Source organism: Stenella coeruleoalba (genome assembly GCF_951394435.1).
Source record: "Stenella coeruleoalba genome assembly, chromosome: 17".
Taxonomy (NCBI): domain Eukaryota; kingdom Metazoa; phylum Chordata; class Mammalia; order Artiodactyla; family Delphinidae; genus Stenella; species Stenella coeruleoalba.
Window position 1 is genome coordinate 17962389 of NC_137163.1, and position 27890 is coordinate 17990278.

The following is a 27890-nucleotide window of genomic DNA, read 5'->3' on the forward strand; positions in this document are numbered from 1 at the left end:
CCGGACAGCATGCAAGTGGCCTTAGCAGCAAATTTTATCATGGACGCTATGCCATACCTTGCCACATGGGGGACCAGCATATATGTTACCATCATGGGCTTTATCCACTCCTCTTATGCTTTTTAAGACCAGACAGATGACACTTGTACTCCAAGGCCCTTGACTATCTGGCTTCTTTGGGCTTCTACATTTTCATCTCTGTTTCAACCCAGCGGAATCTCTGATCATTAAAAACACTCCATGCTATGTCCTATACAAGTGTATTTACCTCCTGCCTCTTCCCCTATGTGCTCATTCTTTGAGCGCTTTGACTTAATAAGGTCCTAAAATACTTATCACTTTACTCCAGAACCCCCTCCTTCCAACAATATATTTATATTTTTCTGTATGTATGTGTTATCTCAGTAGAGATTTTCCCACACCCCCAACTCTCAATGCAAATGACATCATACAGTTCTTCCACTTGACCTAGAACCGGATTTTTCAACCTCAGCACTGTTGACATTTTGGGCTAGATAATTTTTTATTTTGGAGCTATGGGGGAGTAAGTTGCCTACACTGACTTGTAAGATGCTTAACCGTACCTGCTAGAGGCCAATAGCAACTCCCTACACCCCAAGTTGGGACAGAACGTAGACAACCAAAATATCTCTGTTGGGCAGCAAAACTGTACCAGTTAAGAACCACTGGCCTAAAACAAAGCTATTTTCCCTCAGAAAATCTGCTAAGTATTTATAGAATGGTCCAAAGAATAAATTCAGCAGGGCTGTTTTGCAAATGAACACGTGCCTCAGGCCTAAAGAAAAGAAACAAAAAAGTTGGTGTTGGATCCCAAGGCATCAGTCTTGAGCAAGCTAGTGCATTCATGGTATATTCTTGCTCTTTCATTTTTATGGTTCATAGATATGTTTGTCTGGAGAAATTGGAGGTGGAGTATTTTAACTGTATGGACCTAGATAATGGGACACAATAGAAAAGTCTGGAAGGTGTTTCAGAGGCAAGAGCTACATCTCAGATGACAGATTGAGACTCACAGAGTTTTTGAGGGCAGAAAGAGCTTTTTAATGACCCAGAGGATGATTTTTAAATTTTCCTGCCAAATCAAGAGAAATAATAGGAGAACCCTTTCCTGCTGAACAATTGGAGTACTGAAGGCCCAGGTCCAGAAAACTGAGAAGACTCTTATAATATCTATTTTTAGCCTCCTGTTTAAACTTCATGAAAATACTCAGTGTCAGGAGATGATACTGTAACAGGTGAAGTTGCACATGGTCCCCACGGGCAGATGGACCAAGGGTACAATCTCCCCCATCTGGGTCATTCTCCTGCCTTCAGGAAATAATGATGTGGGAAGTAAGGACAGAGGTGATCAAGGTGGCTGAGAGGTTTATGAGAAAGCCTTTTACTACCACAATCTTAGGGCTCTGATGAATTTTATACCTTAACGTAGTTTCCAAAATAAGGAGACTGAGAAGTTGGTAAATGGAGTTTTTCCAACTAATTCAAGAAGAGGTAGAAGAGGAATTAGAGATTACAGATTCCAAATACTCATCGAGCCCTAGAAGCTTCCTACTGCTATGGGGTCAAGGTCGGTTTAGGCAGCTCCTTGTCTGGGGTGTGTCTAGGTCAGGTGTAAACTAAGTATATATTCTGCTCGTTAGCGTATCAGTTATTTTTACGTAAGGTCATAAGTTCAAAGCCTTTTTTTTTTCCAAAATGGTAAGAGACTCTTCCCATTTCTTAAAGCCAAAGATGAAACCAAACATAGAAAGTAAAAACAAAAATAACCTATCTTGAAAGACAATAATTTTTTAAAAAGCGTGACTTACCACTGACAGGTTTGTAGACAATCCTATAGCCCTTTACAGGGGAAGATGGGGGATCCCACGTAATGCGCAATCTGTTATACCATTCTTCTGAAACCTGTAAGTTTTGGGGACCAGAAGGTGGCACTGGGCAGGAAGGAAAATGAAAAAAGGGGGTTTAGTGTGGTTTCCATCTTTACAACCTACCCTGTGGTTAACAAAATCTAAGATATCTTCCCACAATGTTAAAAATACTTACAAGGGAAATGTGCTAAAACACATGGTAAGAAGGCTTTGAGAATCCATGGTTGTGTTAAATATTAAATAATAGAAAATAATTGTTCTTGTGGTAAAACACTGTTTTCTGAAGATCAGCAGTTCATTCAGTGAAATTTGGGTTCCTTCTTCTTCAGTTACTTTTAAGTAAAACTGAATTGAGTAGTGTTTATTAAAAAATTTCTGTTGACACACCACTCTGTTTCACTGTCAAAGGATGTTTGTACAGCCATATCAAGGATGATTAGATAATAGTAATGATGGTAATTCTCAGAGGTAAGATGCTGATGATTTTTTTTGCTTTCATCTTCACATTACCTATATTTTTTGAAACTTTGTATCATCATCCATCAATTTTTTTATCAAAACATTAAAGCCATTTATATGAAGGACCTTTGTAAAATACTGTGAATATTGATGGATATTATCATTATCACTTTGTTGTTGAGAATTTAGTTGTGTTGACCACTGCTTAAAAAATGTGGACCATCCAAACTTATTTCAAAGGACACAGTTTGAAATAATTTTACTGTAAAGATACTGTTAAATGTGATAGTATTTCCGTAATGAAGTTTAAGTCATATTTCTATAGTAATAGTCTTTAAATAGTTTTTATTTGTGTGAGTGTATCATGGAACTCTCTTACAAATTATGTTATTTTAAATTTTTTTAATTTTTATACAATTTTTAAAGGTTACTTTTCATTTACAGTTATTACAAAATAGTGGCTGTATTCCCCGTGTTCTACAAGACATCCTTAAGCCTATCTTACACCCAATAGTTTGTACCTCCCACCGCCTCACCCCTACATTTCCCCCCCTGCACCACTGGTAACCACTAGTTTGTTCTCTATACCCTTGAGACTGCTTCTTTTATGTTATACTCATTACTTCGTTGTATTTTTTAGAACCCACATATACAAATTATGCTAATTTTGAACATGTGAAAGTTAAAAGTGGTTCTTCGAGTCCAGGTCATCAGCCTTGATGGAGCCCCTTTGCCTTCCCACTGCCTTCCTCCCCTCCCCCCAGCAGTGGTGGATTTAAGGTAATTTTATGGAATTTTAGAGTGTTAAATAACAAAATCCAAAACCAACTCTGAAGAGCAGAATTTACTATGCTACTTTTAAACCACTCTTGCCTGCTTTTTTTTTTTTTTTTAATTTATATTTAAAAGCACATGGTAGATTGCTTTGGGTAGTAGAGCCATTTTCACAATGTTGATTCCTCCAATCCAAGAACATGGTATATCTCTCCATCTGTTTGTATCACCTTTAATTCTTTCATCAGTGTCTTATACTTTTCTGTATACAGATCTTTTGTCTCCTTGGGTAGGTTTACTCCTAGGTATTTTATTCTTTTTGTTGCAGTGGTAAATGGGAGTGCTTCCTTAATTTCTCTTTCAGATTTTTCATCATGAGTGTATAGGAAGGCAAGAGATTTCTGTGCATTAATTTTGTATCCTGCTACTTTACCAAATTCATTGATTAGCTCTAGTAGTTTTCTGGTAGCATTTGTACAGAAACACAAAAGACCCTGAATAGCCAAAGCAATCTTGAGAAAGACAAACGGAGTTGGAGGAATCAGGCTCCCGGACTTCAGACTATACTACAAAGCTACAGTAATCAAGACAATATGGTACTGGCACAAAACATAAATATAGATCAATGGAACAGGAGAGAAAGCCGAGAGATGAACCCACACACATATGGTCACCTTATCTTTGATAAAGGAGGCAAGAATACACAATGGAGAAAAGACAGCCTCTTCAATAAGTGGTGCTGGGAAAACTGGACAGCTAAATTAATTTCTAAACAGTGAAATTAGAACACTGCCTAACACCATACACAAAAATAAACTCAAAATGGATTAAAGACCTAAATGTAAGGCCAGACACTATAAACCTCTTAGAGGAAAACATAGGCAGAACACTCTATGACATAAATCATAGCAAGATCCTTTTTGACCCACCTCCGAAAGTAATGGAAATAAAAACAAAAATAAAAAAATGGGACCTAATGAAACTTAAAACCTTTTGCATAGCAAAGGAAAACATAAACAAGACAAAAAGACAACCTTCAAAATGGGAGAAATATTTGCAAATGAAGCAACTGACAAAGGATTAATCTCCAAAATTTACAAGCAGCTCATGTAGCTCAATATCAAAAAAAACAAACAACCCAATCTAAAAATGGGCAGAAGACCTAAATAGACATTTCTCAAAGAAGATATACAGATTGCCAACAAACACATGAAAGGATGCTCAACATCATTAATCATTAGAGAAATGCCAGTCAGAACTACAATGAGATATCACCTCACACCAGTCAGAATGGCCATCATCAAAAAATCTAGAAACAATAAATGCTGGAGAGGGTGTGGAGAAAAGGGAACCCTCTTGCACTGTTGGTGGGAATGTAAATTCATACAGCCACTATGGAGAACAGTATGGAGGTTCCTTAAAAAACTAAAAATAGAATTACCATATGACCCAGCAATCCCACTACTGGGCATATACCCTGAGAAAACCATAATTCAAAAAGAGTCATGTACCACAATGTTCACTGCAGCTCTATTTACAATAGCCAGGACATGGAAGCAACATAATGTCCATCAACAGATGAATGGATAAAGAAGATGTGTGACATATATACAGTGGAATATTTCTCAGCCATAAAAAGAAATGAAATTGAATTATTTGTAGTGAAGTGGATGGACCTAGAGTCTGTCATACAAAGTGAAGTAAGTCAGAAAGAGAAAAATAAATACCATATGCTAACCCATATATATGGAATCTAAAAAAAGAAAAATGGTTCTGAAGAACCTAGGTGCAAGACAGGAATAAAGGCACAGATGTAGAGAATGGACTTGAGGACATGGGGAGGGGGAAGGGGAAGCTGGGACGAAGTGAGAGAGTAGGAGGGGCATATATACACTACCAAATGTAAAAAAGATAGCTAGTGGGAAGCAGCCACATAGCACAAGGAGATCAGCTAAGTGCTTTGTGACCACCTAGAGGGGTGGGATAGGGAGGGTGGGAGGGAGTTGCAAGAGGGAAGAGATATGGGGACATACGTATATGTAAAACTGATTCACTTTGTTATACAGCAGAAACTAACACACCATTGTAAAGCAATTATACTCCAATAAAGATGTTAAAAAAAAAAAAGCACATGGTAGATGCTTCATAAATGTTAGGTGAATAACTACTTCTTAAATTGCTGTTTAAGTCTGTGGTTCTCAACTGTTTATTTAGCAGCAAAATACCAAAAGATGCTGGAAATGCCAATATGCTGATCAAATCAATATGCCAACATATGGGAAAAGTGAAATGAAGAGCTCGGTGCTGTCCCACTGCTCTGCTCTTCCCTTTCCTTCTCTCCTTCTACATGACCCCTAAGGAAATAACCGTAGCAGCTCATGTGGCTGCTAATACTCTGATCTGGACGATATTTAGCAAACTGTGCAGGCTCGGTGTGAGCGTGGGTGGAGGCCCTCATAGCACGGGCCCGGGGAGGAGGGGGAGATGCCAACACTGTCGAAGGAGGAGCTAATAATACCCATTTGCTCAGCTGAGCAGAGTCAGGACTTTGGGTTTTGCAGCTACAGAATTTTAATAACTTTTATACTTAATTAAAAAATCCATACTTAGGGGCTTCCCTGGTGGCGCAGTGGTTGGGAGTCCGCCTGCCAATGCAGGGGACGCGGGTTCGTGCCCCGGTCCTGGAGGGTCCCGCATGCCGCGGAGCGGCTGGGCCCGTGGGTCATGGCCGCTGGGCCTGCGCGTCCGGGGCCTGTGCTCCGCGGCGGGAGAGGCCACAACGGTGAGAGGCCCGCGTACCACAAAAAAAAAAAAAATCCATAATTAGGTGCCCAGGTAGAGAATTCAGCCCTTGCTACCATTCTGCACCTAATCACGCATAATGGCTTAGTAACTGTGGTAGACTGAAGATCAGCCCAGGTTTTTTGTCCTTCCTCCCATTGAGAGGTGGAAGGTATGATGCTGTCTTTGAATTGGGTTCTATGACCACCTTGACCAACAGACGACAGCAGAAATGACATTGTACTAGTTCCAAGCGTAGCCCTTAACTGTCCTGACAGTTTCCACTTTCCACCTCTTGGAACTCTTGCTCTTATAGTCCTGAGTCATCATGTAAAAACCACGACTATCTTGCTGGAAAGACCACATGGAAACATGCTAAAATGACATGAAGGGGCCCAGCCTCTGGGCATCTCCACCAAGATGCCGGGCATGTGGGTAAAGTTGTTTTGGACCCTCCAGACCAACCCAGCCACCAGGTAACTGTGGTCAATACTACGTGAAACAGAAGGACTTTCCAGCAAGGCTTGCCTAATATCCTGACCCACAAAATCAAGCAATACAATAAAATGGTTGCTGTTTTAAGCCACCAGCTTCTGGGGTCATCTTCATGCAAGTAGCATCACAACAGTAATGAAGACAACTTAGACTCTGTGGTGCTTTGACCATGTGTTTTCATGCATGCTTCTCACTTGATCATCATGACCAAGACATCTACAACACACATGCTGTGCTGCCTTCTCTGTGCCACACAGCACTGTAGGAGCTTGGTATATGCAGAGATGACAGTACAGGTGAGGTCCTGGGCACTTATGATGCTGCTCTCCAGGGATGGGAGACAGACAGTGAACAAATACATGAGTAAGCAAGAAAGTATCAGATAGCAAATAGGGCCATGACATGACCAAAAACAAAACGATAACAAAAACAACCCAGGATGATATCAGAAAGAGTGGGAGCTGCTTTGCATGGGTGGTCAGAAAAGCCTGAGCAGGTGACATGGAGCTGAGACCAAAATGACAAGAAAAAGCCAGAAAGGCAAACATCTGGGAAAGGATATTTCCTATGGAAGGAATGGCTAGTGCATAGGTTCTAAGGCAGAAACAAGCTTAAAAAGTCCAGTGAAGAGCAGGAAAGGAGGTATGGCTGAGAGAACTGTCAGGAGAGGAGATCAAAGAGCAGGGTCCAGGTCACCTAGGGCCTTGGAGGGCCTGGGAAGGACATTAGATTTTAGCCCGAGTACAATGGGAAGCTGTTGGGTGGCTTGAAATGAAGGTGTGACATGAGATCATTCATGTTTTAAAAAGCTTCTCAGGCTGCTGTGAGGAGAATAAAGGATCCAAGAATGGAAGCAGGAAGACTCATTCGAGTGGGAGAATTAGACGCTGGAGGAGTAAGATGTAGTTGTATTTTAAGTCTTAGGTTTTAGAGACAAGAAAACGGAAGCCCAGATCAGTGAAACAACTTGCTCAAAGTCACGCAGCTTGAATGTGTGAAGACAGAATTCAAACGGATTTTCTCTCTCCAAATCATTTTTGCTCTTTTCACCCCGCTGCACTGAGGCTACCCGGGCGGGTTGCATTACACAGGACAAGCATTTTCACCTAATTAGTCAGCTAGTGACCACAGGGGGAAAGCTTCACTCACAGGTTTTTCCAGGGGCAGAGACACTGACCCCTTCTCCATCATCGTAAACGGGAGTCACTGTGACTTTGTATTCAGTATCGGAAAGCAGATTCTTCAGAAGGAGATTGTTCTGGCTTCCAGGCACCATAACCTGAAGAGAAAAGCAAAGGACCGTGGTCTTAGTTAAGACTTTCATTCCTGCTGCTCTACTAACGCGGTGGGACTGTAGGCACGCTGAAATAATTAGAAGCAAGGAGATGTGCTTGGGGGGTGATGATAAGAAAGAAGGGCATTCATGCAAAAGCATTTCTCTCTGAAATTCCCCTCAGAACACCCCTTAGTTTCTAATCACTAATACGGAAGGCTTAAATTTGAAGCTCTTAAGCCCTAAGGGGTGGTCTTCTCTCAACATCTTTTCAGTATTTGTAAAGCAGCCAGAAGAGAGAATAATCTTCCTTTTGGAAAGCAGGTGTTTATGGCTTAGGAGTGTTCATTCTATAATCTAGCCCGCATATCACATTGGATTCTACTTGAAATCCTCTTGAAAATTCAGCCTTCCATTCTTTCCCTTTCAGAGATCATCTAATCCCAGTATTTTAGAAAAGGGTGGATGCTAGCCAAGAACAACATTACCACACATTAAATCCAAGATTTCCGAGTTGAAAGATATTTACCAATGACACTAAACAATGTCGCAGCTTTTTTATTTCTGAAAGGAGATGTCTTCCTCAATCTGAAATCACCATGCCTCTGACTCTAAAGGCTGCATAAAATAAAATGCAGCGATGGGGTGGACACCGCTCGAGCATCAGTGCAATGTTCCATGTGGCTCAGCAGTGCGAATCCTGGCATCTCTAAAAGAATATGTGGACCAGAAAAGCCACATGTTCTCAATACTAAAACCACAGAACTTTCTGCCTAGGCTTCAGCAGTGCGATGCTGGCACATCTCTGGGCCATTTAAAAGACTTAATCATGGTTGGAAAAAATGCTAGGTTGTAAGAACTGACCCAAACGCATTTAAGGGAGTCACAAGACTGGGACAGCTGGAGATGCTTTTGGATTCAAGAGCTGGGTAAAATGCCAGCAGGCAAAGGGCATGCTGTCTACTTCTGGATGAGGGAAGGAACCTATAAATCATGGAAAAAGCCCTCGAAAGCCTCGAGGTGAACTCAGAAGCAGCTGTTGCTAAGATATTGCTAAGCTCTAAAAGCAGGATTTTTTTTTTTAATATGAAAAAGGAAGTCTGAATTAAGTGATTTATATTAGAGTAATATGATTTTCTCCTCATGTGAAATGACACTGAAATACACCGGATGGTACTGATGTAGTCCTGGGAGGGAGATTTTATAAAAGGAGCTCTGTTTTATTCTAAAATGAGTTAGATAACCCTGGCATTAAGAACTTGTAAAGAAAGAACTGTGGTTGCCCTGTCTTGTCTTAGCCTATCCATGCAGCTTCCTTTAGGGCATTTCTTTTCAATATAACCCTCTGGAGCCCAGAGCCTGGGCATTTGTTCTGAGCTGTCTGCCTAGCAAACCACCCATGGTGATGTTCCTTATATAAGGTCATCTCTCAAACTGAGAAGCACACGGCCTTGGAACCAATCAAGTTTAGCCTGTAGGGTACTGAAAAGCAATGGGACCATTCCGGAGGGCTCATTTTTGCTTGCCAGGTAGTAGTTGCTGTGGTTTATAATAACAGCCCTCATTTAGCTAGCTGCTATTATCTGCCAAGTACTACTCTAAGTATTCTAATGTAGTAATTCAGTTACTCTTCACCACAACCTTTTGAGGTAAGAAGTATGATTACTCTCATTTTACAGATGGAGAAACTGAGACCCACATAGCTATTGGGTTAAAAAAAAAAAAAGCCATATTGAAATCCTGAATATCTGGCCCGAGCCTTTTTTTTTTTTTTTTTTGCAGTACGCGGGCCTCTTATTGTTCTGGCCACTCCCGTTGCGGAGCACAGGCTCCGGACGCGCAGGCTCAGCGGCCATGGCTCACGGGCCCAGCCACTCCGCGGCATGTGGGATCTTCCCGGACTGGGGCATGAACCCGTGTCCCCCTGCATCGGCAGGCAGACTCTCAACCACTGCGCCACCACGGAAGCCTTCCCGAGCCTTTTTTAAATCACTGCCCTCTACCCCACTTGACTGCTCTAGCAAACCTCTTTATCCTAATGATACTCATTCCCAAGAATAAAATGTAAACCTCTTGGGCATTCAAAGTTCCTTCTACTTGACCTCTGCTTGTTTGCACAAAGCAAGGTAAAGATAGGTGCCCACTTAGAAGATCTAAATATACACTTCTCCAAAAAAAGACATACAGATGGCTGAATAGAACATAAAAAGAGGCTCAACATCACTGATTATTAGAGAAATGCAAATCAAAACTACAATAAGGTATCACCTCACACCTGTCAGAATGGCCATCATCAAGAAGTCTACTAATAATAAGTGCTGGAGAGGGTGCGGAGAAAAGGGAACCCTCCCAAAGTGTTACTGGGAATGTAAATTGGTTCAACCACTATGCAGAACAGTATGGAGGTTTCTTCAAAAACTAAAAATAGAGCTACCATATGATCCAGCAATCCCACTCCTTGGCATATATCCAGATAAAACCATAATTCAAAAAGATACATGCACTCCAATGTTCATTGCAGCACTATTTACCATAGCAAGGACAAGGAAGCAACCTGAATGTCCATCGACAGAAGAATGGATAAAGAGGATGCGGTACATATATGTGATGGAATATTACTCAGCCATAAAAAAGAAGGAAATAATGCCATTTGCAGCAACATAGATGGACCTAGAGATTATCATACTAAGTGAAGTCAGACAGAGAAAGACAAATATTATATGATATAACTCATATGTGGAATCTAGTTTTTTTAAATGATATAAATGAACCTATTTACAAAATAGAAAGACTCACAGATTGTGAAAACAAACTTATGGTTACCAAAGGGGAAATGTGTAGGGGGGAGGGGATAAATTAGGAGCTTGAGATTAACATACACACACTACTATATACAAAATAGATAACCAACAAGGACTTACTGTATAGCACAGGGAACTCTACTTAACATTCTGTAATAACCTATATGGGAAAAGAATCTAAAAAAGAATGAATATACGTATATGTATAATTGAATCACTTTGCTGTACACCTGAAACTAACACAATAGTGTAAATCAACTATACTCGAATAAAATTTAAAAAAAAAAAAAAGGATAGGTGTCCACTAAAGACAGATGCTACAGGTCATAGCAGATGATGGTTTTGCTGAGAAAACAATTCTATAAAAGATGCTCATGGGTAAATGAGGTGCAAATCTAACCAGTGAACTTCATGTTTTTAATTTTTTCAGAAATGCAACTTCATGTCTGGCTCCATGATTGTCCAGAGCTCTTCAGAGCAGCCTGGATCCCATCCAGCAAGCTGTTTCCACAGTAGAAGAGGATTCCCCACATCTCAGTTTGTTCCTATCTTAGAAAGTTCTGTTTCTAGACAGTGATTTTCATGCCTTCTATGGTGAAAGACTAGGTAGGGCTAGTGCCGTTATGTTTTAATCTCAGTCCCTGACGACCAATATTTTTATAAAATACAGTAAAACAAAATCGCCAGAAAATACGGTCATATTCTTGGACGTTCCAGCAATGTCAGATTGCTGTAAACGTTTCTAAGCTTAATCTTAATACCTGAACTTATCTTGTAAGAGACTGAGCCACATTCTGAGTTTCCCTACTCTAGAACATTTCTTGCAACTCAGAATTCAGGACATGGTTTTAGATTTTTACATGTAGGTTCTAGAAAAGCCTGGAATCCTGATTGGCCTTTCACAAATTAAGACATGTGAGACCTCCCTCCCCTGGCAACAAAATTCAGGGCAATGTCATTGCTACGTCTCCATATTTCTGAGCAGAGTTGAAAGTCAATCCTTATGAAATATCTGACAGGGGGGTTTACTTTCTAAGAGTTCAAAAGCTTTTTATTGGGAATATTTGGTAGATTTGATTATACTTAGAAAATAAAGAAATACTTCACTTAACCTCAATTGGAAAAGTAAATTTAATTCCCCTTGCTTTATATATATTAAAGCCTGACTTTGGTTTACAATATACCTATACTATTCTCTAACTTCAATACTTTAGCTTATCATTTCCTCAGGTAAATTTAATCAGCTTTTATAGTTAAGGAAAATTTGGAAAGATGGTAAGAGGCATTTCTCTTATCCAGACATTTCTTTTCTCACTTTTGTAATATGGTTTAGCCATCTGTCCTTCCCTGCCTGCATCATTATTTTAAGATATTCATTTGGTTGAACCTGTCTACAAAACAGAAACAGAGTCGCCGACATTGAAAACAGACTGGTGGTTGCCAAGGGGAAGGGGTTGGGGGAGGGGTTGAGTGGGGGATTGGGGTTAGCAGGTGAAGCTGTTATATACATAATGGATAAACAACAAGGTCCTACTGTATAGCACTGGGATGATAAACCATAATGGAGAAGAACATTTAAAAAAAGAATGTATATATAATATATATATGTATAACTGAATCACTTTGTTGTACAGCAGAAATTAACACATTGTAAATCAATTATACTTCAATAAAAAAACAAAAAAAAGAAAATATTTAAGATATGCATTTGCTGTGTGGGAGTGAATATAGATCTTCAAGTTCCTGACCTACGTTGGTTCTATAATCTAAATCTAGATGCATGCACTTTCTGTCTTCAGTAATAATAATACGTTACATTTACATAGTAGTAACATTTCATAAGACACTGAGATATAAATTCTCAATTACTCCTCAGGTGAGTCCTTGAAAATATGCCTGTAAACTAAGAGTGAACAAATCCAATTTCATTGGAATTCACTATAGGGGCTTGAGAGTTAAAGAGTTCTAAAGTACTTTCTTCTGTGGAGCAAAAATATTTCTGCACAGTAAATAATCACCATCAAAGTTATCAATATTTTTCATTTTTATTAAGGGTTTGTTTAACTGGGGCACATGTGTGTTGAAGACTTTTGATCTTTTCTTCTTCATCTAGGTGTCCAAGTTTGTTTCAAAATAAACAGTGTGAAATGAAAGAAACTAGCAAAGGGAAAATTATCTAGAGATAATCCAAAGTAAATATTATTATTATTTTACCTTGCATAGCTTGTAAGTGCATGCACAAGATTAAACTGTAACTCATTCCAAATTAGCGGGAATAATTTAGCAAGAAGCTTAATGTGTTTCTTGGTAAGAGAATAAACAAAAACCAAAACAAAACTCTCACTCTGGGAAGTTTTTATGGGTTTCATTTTAGGGACTAAGTTAAAATATGAGGGCAATAACAGGGAAAGTAAAACATCCAAATTAGGTCTTTAGTTACCACGGCTAAGCACAATTTTAATTTTTTTGAATTTTCCAATCATGGATTATTTGAAATCTATGATCCGAGTGAATTTATAAATCAACCTATTTTGTTCAAGTGTCCATTAATTTTCCAAAAGTACTCCCAGACCGATTTCATGGACCTTCTGCTTGTTCACAGTGGACGTGGTTACTGTCCATTGTGTTATCATTGTGTTCTACAACAATTCATCCATCAGCTTGAAATTAAGTACTTTCCTGAGAGACTCTTGAGCTCAAACCATGGTTTATGTATTGATATCATACAGATACAAATAATTTGCCACCAAAGGCTTTATAAGTAAGGAAAAGGAAGAAAGGATAATAATGCTATTCTTTTTTCTTTTTTCTTTTTTAAATATGGAACGCTTCACGAATTTGCGTGTCATCCTTGCGCAGGGGCCATGCTAATCTTCTCTGTATCGTTTCAACTTTAGTACATGTGCTGCCGAGGCGAGCACAATAATGCTATTCTTGAACAATAATGTATGTGGAGATTTCTTTCCTAGAGTGTCACAAATATAATGCAGCAGAGGGAAAGAAATGCAACTAATGAAGCTAAATAAAGCGTATTTCATAACTAAAAGGAAAAATTTCTCTTGGATACAAACCGGAGTTATCGGGCCTGATGGGAAGTGTGCCTAGGAAACAATTTTCAGGTTCTAGAGTAAAAGGAATGGTATGGTGTAAATAAAGAAAACATGGGAAGGCCACGATTAAGACTGTACCCAAGTTTTCCAAAAACACTAATTCAAAAAGATACATGCACCACAACGTTGACAGCAGCACTACCTACAATTGCCAAGATATGGAAACAACCTAAGCGTCCATCAGCAAATGAAGGGATAAATAAAATGTGGTACATATACACAATGGAATAGTACTCAGCCATAAAAAAGAATGAAATCTTGCCATTTGTGACAGCTTGGATGGACTTGGAGGGCATTATGCTAAGTGAAATAAGTCAGGCAAAGAAAGACAAATACTGTATGATATCACTTATATGTGGAATCTAAAAAATACAACAAACTAGTGAATAAGACAAAAAAGAAGCAGACTCACAGATATAGAGAACAAACTGGTAGTTACCGGTGGGGAGAGGTGGGGAGGTGGGGAGTTAGAGGCACAAACTATTGGGTGTAAGATAGGCTCAAGGATATACTATACAAAGTGGGGAATATAGCCAATATTTTGTAATAGCTGTAAATGGAAACTAACCTTTAAAAACTGTATAAAATTTTTTTTAATTTTAAAAAATAAAAACACTTTATTTCTTAATAAAAAAGAGTCTACCCAGGTTTTCAATAGAGAAAAACAAATACAGATGAAACAACTTAAAGAAAACTCAACACATAAAAACCTAAATCCCACAGGGAGACACTCATGATTAAGAATACATTAGAAATGACTATAAATCTGCTCAAAGAGAGTCAATGTCAGTGAAAAATACAACTATTTGTTAATGGATGGCATTTCATTAGGAACACTTCAACTGCGTAAAGAAGACCTTTGAGTTATGCTTCATTTAAAAACTTTTAATCAGATTCCCAAGGGCAAAAAAGTTACATATGTGTATATATACATATAGAATTTTATATATTGGACTTCCCTGGTGCTGCAGTGGTTAAGAATCCGCCTGCCAATGCAGGGGAAACGGGTGCAATCCCTGGTCCGGGAAGACCCCACATGCCACGGAGCAACTAAGCCCAAGTGCCACAACTACTGAGCCTGCGCTCTAGAGCCCACACGCCACAACTACTGAGCCCGTATGCCTAGAGCCCGTGCTCCACAACAAGAGAAGCCACCGCAATGAGAAGCCCTGTGCACTGCAACAAAGAGTAGCCCCTGCTCACCGCAACTAGAGAAAGCCCGCGTGCAGCAGCGAAGATGCAACACAACCAAAATAAATAAATAAAAGAAGTTTATATATTAAAAATTTACATATCAAAAGTATACACACACACACACATATACCCACACACACAGACAAGTGTATAATGGACTATTTATGACCCAATTTTTGTGCTCTAACATGTTGTCAAGGCAACAGAAGCAAAGCGGTAAAGAAGGTTCAGATGCTTTATCAATTTAAAGCAGGTTGTATGCGGAGCACGTTTCGGAGACAGAAAGTCATCAGGAGACCAGTTGTTAAGTTTGGATCAAGCAAAAACATTAGTTTCCAGAGAAATGAAGAAACGGGAGTAAAGCTTGCGTTAATCTCAGGAAATAGTCTCGTTAGCCTGGTTAGTCAGGAAACTTGTGGAGTTGCTAGTCAGCTGTATTTATACAGACCGTTCCTACCACTTCTTCGGCAGGGTCCCCTTGAGCAGTCAGGTAGGTCACCCTGAACTGCTGCACACTGCTGTCTGAAATGTCCCATTTTACCCGCAGGCTAGAAGTGGTTTCATCATCTACAACCAGGTTTCTGACTCCCGTGCGGAAAACTGGAATAAACACAACCAAGTATTTAAGGAACTTTTCATCCATCATATTTCAAAATGAGCTACAGAGATGATTTGTGGACATGACAACAAGTATCATTTAATGTATCTCTACCATGTAGACCCAGGTGAAGCAAGAACAACTCAGCTTTAGTTAATAGAGAGCCATGATACCTACTGGTAGCAAACAAAAATGGGCTTAAGAGATCTCAAGGTGAGATCATGGATCCCTCAAACCACCAGCTCTGTATATACACTAAGAAGGGGAACTGGGGAGCAGCCCTTAGACTAGGAAACCAGAAGGGGAACCCAAAGAGGAGCACGACTGTGAGAACTTCACATTAGGGCTGAGCTGGAGGAGAGGGCGTGAGGGACCAAATGTGGTCAACCTCGGCGTGCAATCTAGCATCCAACACACATCCCATCACCTGCTCCCCCATTTCTGTTTTAACACTTGTCACTCAAAGCACAAATCTCCCACCAGGGCTGCCTCTATCCACTCAGGCCACATGGATTTCATCCTTTCTCTGAGATCTGTCCACACTCCTTCACTCGTTTTCTCTGACACGTTCCTTTTCATCTCCCAAAGTGACTGCTCTCTCATTTGTCCCATTGTTTCTTCTCCCTCTTGTGCCAACTTCCTTTCATTCTGTCCATCTCCATGGACTCTTTCTTCTCTTCATTCATTTATTCATTCATTCAGCAAACGTTCATTGAGCTTTTCCTGTATGTCAGACTGGTTAGGCCTTTAAGACATACAATGATCTACAGTCGACAAAAATAGTGAAAGTGTCACAGAGGAGACAGGAGAGTGACATTTATCAGGCAAAACTTTACCTACTAGGCTGTAGGTACAGAATGCAACATCTCACCTTCAGGGTTAGGAGTTCTAGATGGCAGGAGGATATGGGAAAAGCATGAAACATATGGTTGAGGCCAGGAAGGGAAGCAGAACCCAGTCAGGAAGCATCTTGTATGTTATGATTAAGAGATGTGGGGTCATAAAGAAGGGCTCAGTAAAGGTTAACTGAAGAATGAATGAATCAGTGAACGAATGAATAAATGAATGGTATTGGAGATTCACTGAAAGGTTTTAGGTCAAGAAATAAATATCAACAAACTTGCTTAATCTAGTTGACTGTGACAACTAGTTGGGAGGTATATTATAGCGGAGGGGAGAGTTAAGCTGAGAGAGAAAATAGCTGATGTAGGAACACCAATACACCAGCCACGGCTCAGTTACCCACAGAAATGCATGGAAACAATGATATGAATAATTCTCAACAGAAAGCAATAGGAGAAGGTACTGAGACCAAGAGTAGGGCAGAGACTCCTGGGGCTGGATACTAACGTCCTCTAAAAGATTAGAATGGGAATTCAAAACAAAGATGGGAAAAATAGAGAGTACCACAGTGATACTGATTAGTAGACGAGAAGACCAATTAGCATTTAGGGATAAGAAGAGGTTGAGAGCTCTGAGGGGAGTGAAATTTGAACTGGTATGCCCTGTTCCTAATCAATCATATAAATCAAATAAAACTGGGATAATATAACTTCTGTTTAAATCAAATTTTTCTTATGGGTAAACAGGCTTCTATTTGTCCTTACCTGATGTCACAGGCCTGGTAGGTGCTTCGGTCGTAGGCGGTTCTGTCCAAACACTGTCAACTAAAAAAATATTCCTCACTTTAAAATTCTGTAATAATGACAACTCTATACATTTGTGTATATCACTTTATAGTTTTCAAAGAAAAGTTCACCTATATTATGTCACTTGTTTCTCACAACAACCTTGACCACGGTTGCAAGAGAGAAGTGAGTTGTAAGGTAGACATTGTATCTATTCCACAGATAAGGAAACAAACCCAAAGAAGTTAGTTTCTAATCACAGATACCAGCCTTCATATAACCACTTGAATTACATCTATAAAATTGTGAAACCTCCCAGTTACTTTGAAATGGGGCATAACCATGGTGAGGAAAGGAAATTAAACAGTGCTATAGATCAAGTTGTAAAGGGGCTGCCAAATAGGACCAGCAAGGAAGACAATAAGAAGTGCATCTGCTATTTCTTGTATCCACCCTGGACAACCAGTGGATGGAGCTGCTGTGTGGTGATCCGCCTAGATGCCCTCTTCATCAACATACTCATCCAGCAGCTTCTGGAGTACAGCTGCCAATGGCTCAGAGCTCTGGTAACTGCCTTGCCTGGGGTTGCAGACTCTGTCAGGGGATGGCCTGCCTCCAATCACTGGGGATGCAGGGATAGAAAGGCCCAGCCCCTTTGACTCAACTTGGGACCACTCAGAAGGGTCATACCAGGTCCAGAATTTCTAATAGAATTAGCTGAGGGCTCTGTTTTAGCTTCTCCCTAAGTCCTATTTCCTTACAGATATATCTCCCAACTACACTCTTCAATAAACCTTCTGGATGCAATTTTCTACTTCAGAATCTGGCTCCAGGGAACCCAATCAAAGATAATTTAATATGTGGTTAATACCTCATACTTAAAAAATGAAGGGACAAATGAATCAGCAAGTGAATTTTGTGGATTCTTGGAACCAAGATCAACTTGGGAAATTCCAGAAACTCTTGGACATTTTTGCCCTATATTTATTTGTTTGCTCATTTATAACTTATTTCATCTATCCATCCATCCATCCATTTATCCACCCATCCATCCATCCAACCATTCCTCCATTCAACAAATATTCATTGCACAGTTAAAATATGCCAAGAACTGTGCTAAGTGTTGGGGACATAATGGTGAACAAGACAGATATGGTCCCTGCCTTTAGGTGATGATAGACTAGGAGTCTAATAAGATGCTCCACATATTGCTTTCATTAAAGGTAAAAATGTATGAAGAGTTCTAGGGACAAAGCCTCTGTAGCCAGGAATAAGGCTGATGTGCAGGGAACCTGGTGGCGTGAAGAGTGTGTCAGAATAAATGGTCGGAGCTCGTGAAGTCCATCTTGGCCTGACCAAGACTTACGTGTGGTCCCAACGGCAGTCACTACCTCAGTCTCACTTCCACCATCCAGTACAGCCAACAGGGAAACTTCATATTCAGTGCCAGGTTCCAGGCCTTCAATAACATATGAGTCTTGGTCTTCTTTTAGGACAACCTGAAAAGTATTTGGTGCTTAGTAACTGGGTTTACTTGAATAACATAGGAAAAAGTTAAGAAAAAATAATAAAATGGAAAGATGTTATCCCGAGCGTAAGCAATAAGTGACTAAGCATCAACAACTTCAGGGCCGTTGAATTCAATTTTAAAGTCAAACCAGAGACTTTTTTCTTTTCAAATCTCTCAGCAACTAAACGATTAATATTGCAAAAGGGGCCTTTTTTGAAGTTTTTAAAAATTTCATTTATGACTATCAAAGAATCTGGAAATCCATAACATATATAACTAAAGCCCTAGCAAAAATGCATTTTAATTTTACAAAAGTCATATGATTTGACATTTGTAAAACTCCAGGTCATGGAAAATAGTAATTACTTTTGGGATTCTCAATGTGTCTTAAAACAAAGACCAACTCAAATGCAGCAGTGGGCATTCACTTCCAGATAAAACGCCCTGGATTAATTTTCAGCCTCAGACAACTCACTTCTTCAGTCTTCCCACCGTAGACTGGAATCCACATCAACTTGTGTTGCCCTTCATCAACTGAGAGGGGATGCCAGGTCACTCTAAAACTATCTGTTGTCACCTCATCAATTTCCAAGTATTGCTGGGCGGGAACTTCCTCTGTAAGCCAAGGAGGGAGATTTTGTTAGGGAACTGAGAAGGGAAGAAAACCATAACTCAAGCAGCTCCCCGGGGCCACAGGTAGAGAAGACCCTCTGGTGAATCTCTTGTGTTAGGAAAGCACATGGAAGCAGGGAAAGCAGCGCGAATTAGTCCAGTGTGGGCTTATGTTTCTGTTTCCAGCATTTACCCACAGAACGAGTTAGGAAGACCAGGGACACAGCAGATTTTTACAGTTTTCCTGGAATTTCCAGAACTCTTAGATTCTCTATTTGGCCCTTTTCATTAACTATAAAAAAAAAATAAGACTGCCATATTCATTACTTTACAAAGATACTATTTTCCAAGTATTTTGAAGAGATTAACAAAATGATGCCCTAGAGGCCTGAGAAATGTCACTTTTAGCTTTATTCACGTTGGTGCCTAAATCACTCTCTAGTAATAAGTTAAATCCTAGAGAAGAACGTTCATCCTTTTAATCTTGTACATGTGGCTGCCATCAGGAGTGAAGTATAATTTATCAGACATCCATTATTTCACTGCTTAAACACTTCTGGGATGTACAACAGAGACCATAACATCTAATTACACCAAAAATGAATTGTCAGTCATTGATTTTTATTATATGAAATCAGAGATTTTAAAACTCTTTGACAGGATACCATGAGAATTCCAACTACAGTTAGCCCTTGCGAGATTTTGCAAAATTACTGAACTTTTTTCTGTGAAGATTATTTCTCAGTCCAGCTTATTTCTCATCTCTCTCCAAATTACCTTCTCATCTCAATACAGCACTAAATTTGTTTCCAAGTGCAATTCATGATAGGTCCAGAAAGCAAACAATAGAATTTTTCCACCAGGAGGCAAAAAGAAGTTATATTTATTGACTACAAGGTATATATAGAAAAGAAAAATAATGCATTCATGCTATATTTTTCATTTTAGTATTTAAAATATCCCATATTATTGTATTAATATTGCAAGCTTCATGAAAATAATTATTGGCTATAGATTGATGTATTAGGTTAAATGGTATGAAACCATCATTTTTTGTAGGTCAAAAACTGTTGGAGAGCTCTAATTTTGGAAGTTCAACTTAATATACACATATATCAATGGAAGAAATGTGAAAATTTTATGTCGATAGAACAAAAGAAACAGTGTGAGATCAGGAAGAAACAATGCACACTTTTATTTAACTGAGACCTTTGAACTTAGATGGTCCTGTCCCTCTTTCCCTTGCTTTGAAAGAACATGATTAGCCAGTAGGCATTCTACTCACCTAATTGTTCATTGGGTAATAATACTATAAAGTAAACAAATATTAAAATGCAATCTCTTCAAAATCACAATTGAAGAAGCTGCTCCAGCTTCTGGTTTCCATACAGTTACTCTTGGAAACTTTTCAAACCATAATAAAGCTTACCTGTGGTAAAAATTCCAGTCAGAGGCTCCGACTGTCCTTCATCATAGATGGAGAAAATGGCAACAGTATACTCGGTGAGGGGTGTCAAGCCCTTCAGAGGGAACGTAGTAACAGGATCAACTTCAACCTGCAAAAGAAAGAAGTCATAATAGCTATATCATAGGCAGAACATTCTATGACATAAATCACAGCAAGATCCTTTCTGACCCTCCTAGAGAAATGGAAATAAAAACAAAAATAAACAAATGGGACCTAATGAAACTTAAAAGCTTTTGCACAGCAAAGGAAACCATAAACAAGACAAAAAGACAACCCTCAGAATGGGAGAAAATATTTGCAGATGAAGCAACTGACAAAGGATTAATCTCCAAAATTTATAAGCAGCTCATGCAGCTCAATAACAAAAAAACAAACAACCCAATCCAAAAATGGGCAGAAGACCTAAATAGACATTTCTCCAAAGAAGATATACAGACTGCCAACAAACACATGGAAGAATGCTCAACATCATTAATCATTAGAGAAAGGCAAACCAAAACTACAATGAGATATCATCTCACACCAGTCAGAATGGCCATCATCAAAAAAATCTAGAAACAATAAATGCTGGAGAGGGTGTGGAGAAAAGGGAACCCTCTTGCACTGTTGGTGGGAATGTAAATTGATACAGCCAGTATGGAGAACAGTATGGAGGTTCCTTAAAAAACTACAAATAGAACTACCATATGACCCAGCAATCCCACTACTGGGCACATACCCTGAGAAAACCATAATTCAAAAAGAGTCATGTACCAAAATGTTCATTGCAGCTCTATTTACAATAGCCAGGACATGGAAACAACCTAAGTGTCCATCATCGGATGAATGGATAAAGAAGATGTGGCACATATAGACAATGGTATATTACTCAGCCATAAAAAGAAATGAAATTGAGCTATTTGTAATGAGGTGGATAGACCTAGAGTCTGTCATACAGAGTGAAGTCAGAAAGAGAAAGACAAATACCGTATGCTAACACAAACATATGGAATTTAAGAAAAAAAAAATATCATGAAGAACCTAGAGGTAAGACAGGAATAAAGACATAGACCTACTAGAAAATGGACTTGAGGATATGGGGAGCAGGAAGGGTAAGCTGTGACAAAGCGAGAGAGAGGCATGGACATATATACACTACCGAACGTAAGGTAGACAGCTAGTGGGAAGCAGCCCCATAGCACAGGGAGATCAGCTCGGTGCTTTGTGACCGCCTGGAGGGGTGGGATAGGGAGGGTGGGAGGGAGGGAGATGCAAGAGGGAAGAGATATGGGAACATATGTATATATATAACTGATTCACTTTGTTATAAAGCAGAAACTAACACACCATTGTAAAGCAATTATACTCCAATAAAGATGTTTAAAAAATAAATAAATAAATAAATATAGGAAACAGAAGCCATTTTATTGTCTGCAGTTCACTTGGCTGGCAGCAGAGCTGCAAGTACTGCAAAAGAGATACTAAATTGTAAAACCATTTAGATATTCACATTTCTAATCTTACAACCTTAAATAGAATACCTATCAGTTAATTCTCATGACATAGGTACAACCAATATTATTTCCATTCATTAAAGATATAGAAAGTGAAGTACACAAAATTTGCAACGCTAATACAAATAAGTGTAATGTTTATAGCCGGATTTGCTAGGAGTAGCCAGACATGCACTATAACTTCTGTAGGAGTTAAATAGATGAGCAACCATACAGGAGAAGGTGAGCACAGTTGCTGTTAGTTTGGTTCTTCAATGAGTCAACATTTTTTTTTTTAACATCTTTATTGGAGTATAATTGCTTTACAATGGTGTGTTAGTTTCTGCTTTATAACAAAGTGAATCAGCTATACATATACATATATTCCCATATCTCCTCCCTCTTGCATCTCCCTCCCAGAGTCAACATTTTTTAATTGGTAAGTTTCACATAAAAAGAGAAATCCCTGGTCAGACATACCAACTTTCTTTTCATGTCTTTCCCACCTCAGGGAGTTGACACATGCAATTCATTCTGTCTGAGACCTTATTTCCTTGGCTCTTTTCAAAATTAGGGCTTCACCGTCTGTCAGGACTGTACTTATATTTCACCTCCTCATGGGGGTGTTCATTTTTCTACGTATCTCAGTAGGGTGATTCCCTAACATTGCCTTTGTTTGTTTTCTCCCTAGCACCCATCCCAGCCTGAAATCATTTTATTTCCTAGTAGAAGATGTTTATTATTTCCTGCATAGAGTGTAAGCCCCTTGAGGTCAGGACCTTGTTTAGCTTCTTTGCTACTGTATGTTGAATTACAGTGAATAGAATACATAAATGAAAACTGAGATGGAAGCACCAAAGATCCATTTTACAAGAGATTAAAAAAAAGGGAGGGGGCTCATCTGAGCAAAAAGTTAATCCAGAAACCATAGACATCTTGAAGGAATTGACCTCAAGTCAAAAAAAAGATTGCCAGCCCTGGGGGAAGGAGTTTCCCTTTTCACGTTTCTGGAATTCTGAGTCACTCTGCTAGAGAGCACCAGCCAACCCCAGCCTTTTCAGCCACCCCAGACATGGATTGAAGTCATCTTGGAAGTTCCAGCCCAGTCAAGTTTCCAGATGAATGTAAGAGTCACCTTAGCTGAAACCACATAGAGCAGAGACAAGCTGACCCTGCTGAGCCTGCCCAAGTTACATAATCATGGGTTGTTATCTTAAGGCAGGGTGTTGGTTACATAGCCAATAGTTAATTGAAAATATGTATTATCTTCTTCTGAATCTAGGCCTGATAATATTGTGGGTAATTCTTAGCATTTGATGTTTACTCCGGTCTGGGTATTATCTCATGCTTTACAGGCATTAGTTGTACTTACATCCTTACCACAACATTGTAAGGTAGCTCGTTATTACCCCTAAGTGGAAGATGGAAAAAATGAGACTCCGAAAAGTTAAGGAACTTGCCCAAGGGAAAGCCAGCTAGTTCCTAAAACTTAAACACAAGGGTTTCACGCTCTAAATTCTCTGTTTGTAAATACTATTTACAGTATGGCTCCATTATTTAAACTCACAGAGAAGACAAATACTTAAAATATGAGTTCAAGATGGTCTTCTAAACTATATTTCCTATTGCTTTCTGTTGTTTTGAATCGTAATGGCTAAGATTTACTGAGCACTTATAATGTGCCAAGGACCTTACATTCATTGTTTTATTTAGCCTCCTATCCCCCGTCAAACACTAGGTATTTATGACTGTTTTACAAATGAGGAACCTGAGGCACAAAGACCTTAACCAACTTTCCTGCAGACATAAAACTATTAACTGGAATGAATAGTTAGGCCTTGGTATACTTATATATAAGTGTATATTTATATAAATATACACACATATATATACACACATATAAATATGTAAAGGCATATGTATTTTGAACATTATATATTGAATATATATATTTTTTCAACATATATATGTATCTGTTGAAAAGATCTAGTTTATTAAAAACATTTTATTTGATGCTGAACAGACCATATTTTATGCATTAATTATTGATCATTTTATTTCATCAAATGAAAACTTCTAGGTATCATTTATTTTTACTTGTTATGTTTTAGATTAAGTTCTGGAACTCATTTTATTGGTAGTACTTTTAAGATGTAAGAGAAGAATTTGGGAAAATGGTAACAAATGACTATGATTCATTGCTATGCAACGATTTTTGAGAAAAATTTTTCAGACTATCTAGCAAAAACTCCACTTCAGCCTATTCTAGGATGGATGAAGAGAATCCTTGATGAGGAATGAGGGACTTGGGCTCTGCTCTGGGCTCTGTTGTTGAGTCACTGCTGTAGGGGACTGGACTTGTCTCTCAGAGTCTAAAAACTATGGCCTTTCATTTCTAAAACTCAAATGGCAGCACTTTAGTTCTCCATCATGTTTGCACATTTCCCCAAATCTTTTCACAGTACATGTTATCTGAGATGACTTCTTTCTGCAGTTTGACAGGTCAGGCTTTGGCAACTTTTTTTTCTATAAAATTTGCACAAGGTGCTCTCTGTAAAAACCTCAGAGGCTGTCTCAGGATTAGCACTCAATGTGTGTTAGCTGCCATCATCATCACCATCATCATCACCTCCATCATCATTATCACCACCATCATCATCATCATCACCATCACCATCATCATCATCATCATCACCATCATCCTCATCACCATCATCACCATAATCATCACCATAATCATCACCATCACCATCATCATCATCACCATCATCACCATCATCATTATCACCATCATCATCACCATCACCACCATCCTCATCACCATCACCACCATCCTCATCACCATCACCATCACCACCATCCTCATCACCATCACCATCATCACCATAATCATCACCATCATCACCACCACATCATCACCACCACCATCATCACCATAATCATCACTATCATCATTACCACCATCATCATCACCACCATCACCATCACCATCACCATCACCATCATCACCATCATCATTATCACCATCATCATCACCACCATCCTCATCACCATCACCACCATCCTCATCACCATCACCATCATCACCATAATCATCACCATCATCACCACCACATCATCACCACCACCATCATCACCATAATCATCACTATCATCATTACCACCATCATCATCACCACCATCATCATCACCATCACCATCACCATCACCATCACCATCACCATCATCATCATAATCATCACCATCACCATCATCAGTAGCAGCAGCATTTGTTTAAGTGCTCTGTTTTATTTTTTTTTTGGTCTCCAAAAGTTAGGGAGAGGGGTCATGCAGAAGACACAGAGGAGGAAGAGGAAGTGAAGGAGGGAAGATGGGAGGAAGTGAAGCAGAGAAATAGGAATTGAGTTGAAAACAAGCTTTTACAATCAATTACATGTTATGTAGTAAGTAGATTTTAGTTGGGATATTTTGAAATTCATTCCAGAATATTTTGGGAATTTCCTAAAAATCCAATTGTAGCATTATCTTTAAATAAAAGCTTAAATTAATAGAAGTAAAGCAAAATATCGTAGGAATATTCACCGTTAAAATCATATATTCCACAACTAGGTAAAGTAATATTTGATTTACATAAGACACTTATCCAGCAACCTTTAGTCTCAACTGCATGGTTAACAATTAAGAATTAAGAACACACACACCAGTCAAAATGGAAATGTTACAAAATCTACACATTGTTTATGCATTTTACTCAAACAAAATGTTCTCAGACTTTTATTCATGGTCTATTTACTCATATTTTAAATTCAGTTTTATCAAACATAGCTTTCTAATTTCCCAGCACAATACAAATTAGAAATAGCAAATGCCAAAGGCACTCCCAAGATTGAAAAACACTGCAAAAAAGCACATGTATTTCTTAACAAATATATTATTAGTCTGGAGTCATTATTTATAAAGGCAAATAACGTAAAATGCCATGAGAGGCCAGAACAGCTAGAATTTTTTTTAACTGGATGTTAACTTGACCTATTATGAAATGTCACAATGAATACAAATATTAAATCATCATGCTGTATACCTGAAACTAATATAATGTTATATGTCAATTACACCTCAATAAAAAATATAAATATATTTATATAACTCATATTTACATATATATGATAAATTATTTTTATTTCAAGAAAAATTATCACCAAATAAGAATATTTTGCAGTGAAAAAATATGCTAGTGAATACGGTTGTTATGTTATTATTTATTTATTTTTTTTGTGGTACGCAGGCCTCTCACTGTTGTGGTCTCTCCCGTTGCGGAGCACGGGCTCCAGACGCACAGGCTCAGTGGCCATGGCTCATGGGCCCAGCCGCTCCGTGGCATGTGGGGTCTTCCCGGACCGGGGCACGAACCCGTGTCCCCTGCATCGGCAGGCGGACTCTCAACCACTGAGCCACCAGGGAAGCCCTGATATTTTAATTGTTCAATGAGTCAACATTTTAAAATTGGCAAGTTTCACACAGAAATAAAAATCCTTGGTCACATAGTCAAGGGGAACAAGACCTGGCAGCCCCCGGCTAGATTTCTGTGCAGCAACCCTCTTCAGGAGCTGACACCGGCTGCTTCTTGGATGAACATGTACAAACTCCCCGGCAGGGTAGTCCCCACCACACCCAGCATCCGTGTCACTGTAACCCATTGTCCCTTGTCATTTACTGTTGTCTTTCAGTAGAGAATTTCTTCTACATGCATGTCCTCAAAATGGGAATATGAAATATAACCTAAGGTAGCTTCATATTTCAAGAAAAACAGGTGAGACTGTATTTCTTTGCAGGTGTGACAATTTCTGCACTCATTTACATTATCTGAATAACCTTCCTACACAGCTGAATTGGCAACCCTTGGGAAAGTAGTTTATTTCTTGGTGATAACAAAGAGACACCAATAGCTCGGTGCTTTAGACTTCCTTCTTTTTCTACTCCAGGATCTCATCTTCAAAAGCAAAGCAGCTAGTCTAAAGATTCCAGCTTTGTCAGAATTATTTGCCCTCAGGATTTTTGACGATTTAATGCAAGATGCTGAACAGTATTTCTGTGCTGTTAGCAAATGTGCAGTTATGGTCCATTCATTGCCTAGTGTCCCGTATGACGGCACATTCCGCAAAATATTGCTTGGATTTACTTGTAGGAAAAAGTTTGTCTCTGCATATGAAAATATGTGCTTTATTTGGTCAGAAAATAGAAATCATGTAATCCAACCTATTTCCCTTGTTGTCTTAGCTTCTTGGACCAAGATAAGGAAAAAAAATAAAAATAACTTTGCTATCTAGCCTGCTAAAATATATTTCCAAGGAGAGAATTTCTGAAGAGGATTCGTCACTGAGTGCAAAATACTGTATCTTCATGGGTTTCAATAAGTTCTATTATTTGAAAGTATCTTCCTACACAAAACCTGAATGATTCAGTTTTCAATGTAAGCTCATTGAACTAGGGTCTTTCAGATGCCGGTTTACTAAAAAGCAGAGGGATAACCTGAAAAACACTGATATTTCTAGTTTACTACTTGTGTCAAGATACATACACTTCCTTATCCCTATTCGCTGGGGCAGACTGTATTTTCCAAAGATGGCTGTGTCAATATCTATCTCTCATCCCACTTGCCTCCCACCATAGGTTGGCACTGTTCTCCTCCCCATCTTAAATCCATTCAGGGACTTGTGGCGTCTCCTACCTATGGAGTGTGGTGGAGGTGATATTTCTGTGACTTTTGATGCTAGGTAACAAAAGGTGACACAGCTTTCACCCAGCACTCTCTCTGTCTCTCTGGAT

The 27890-nt window shown here is 39.0% G+C and overlaps 1 protein-coding gene across 6 annotated transcripts in view; it reads right to left on the reverse strand.

The window, feature by feature from the left end:
• The window catches only part of COL14A1 (collagen type XIV alpha 1 chain), a 249516-nt gene that overhangs the window by 122689 nt on the left and 98937 nt on the right, over window positions 1-27890 (reverse strand). For 4 of the 6 annotated variants that reach the window (XM_079902459.1, XM_079902461.1, XM_079902458.1 and 1 more), the window contains exons 15-21: window positions 20554-20680; window positions 18988-19127; window positions 18369-18501; window positions 16982-17041; window positions 15225-15376; window positions 7548-7677; window positions 1830-1952 (exon numbers count right to left, since the gene is read on the reverse strand). In XM_079902459.1, the coding sequence (XP_079758585.1) occupies window positions 1830-1952; window positions 7548-7677; window positions 15225-15376; window positions 16982-17041; window positions 18369-18501; window positions 18988-19127; window positions 20554-20680 (865 nt within the window). The remainder of the gene's footprint in view (window positions 1-1829; window positions 1953-7547; window positions 7678-15224; window positions 15377-16981; window positions 17042-18368; window positions 18502-18987; window positions 19128-20553; window positions 20681-27890) is intronic. The other 2 variants (XM_079902460.1, XM_079902463.1) reach the window with 2 other exon arrangements.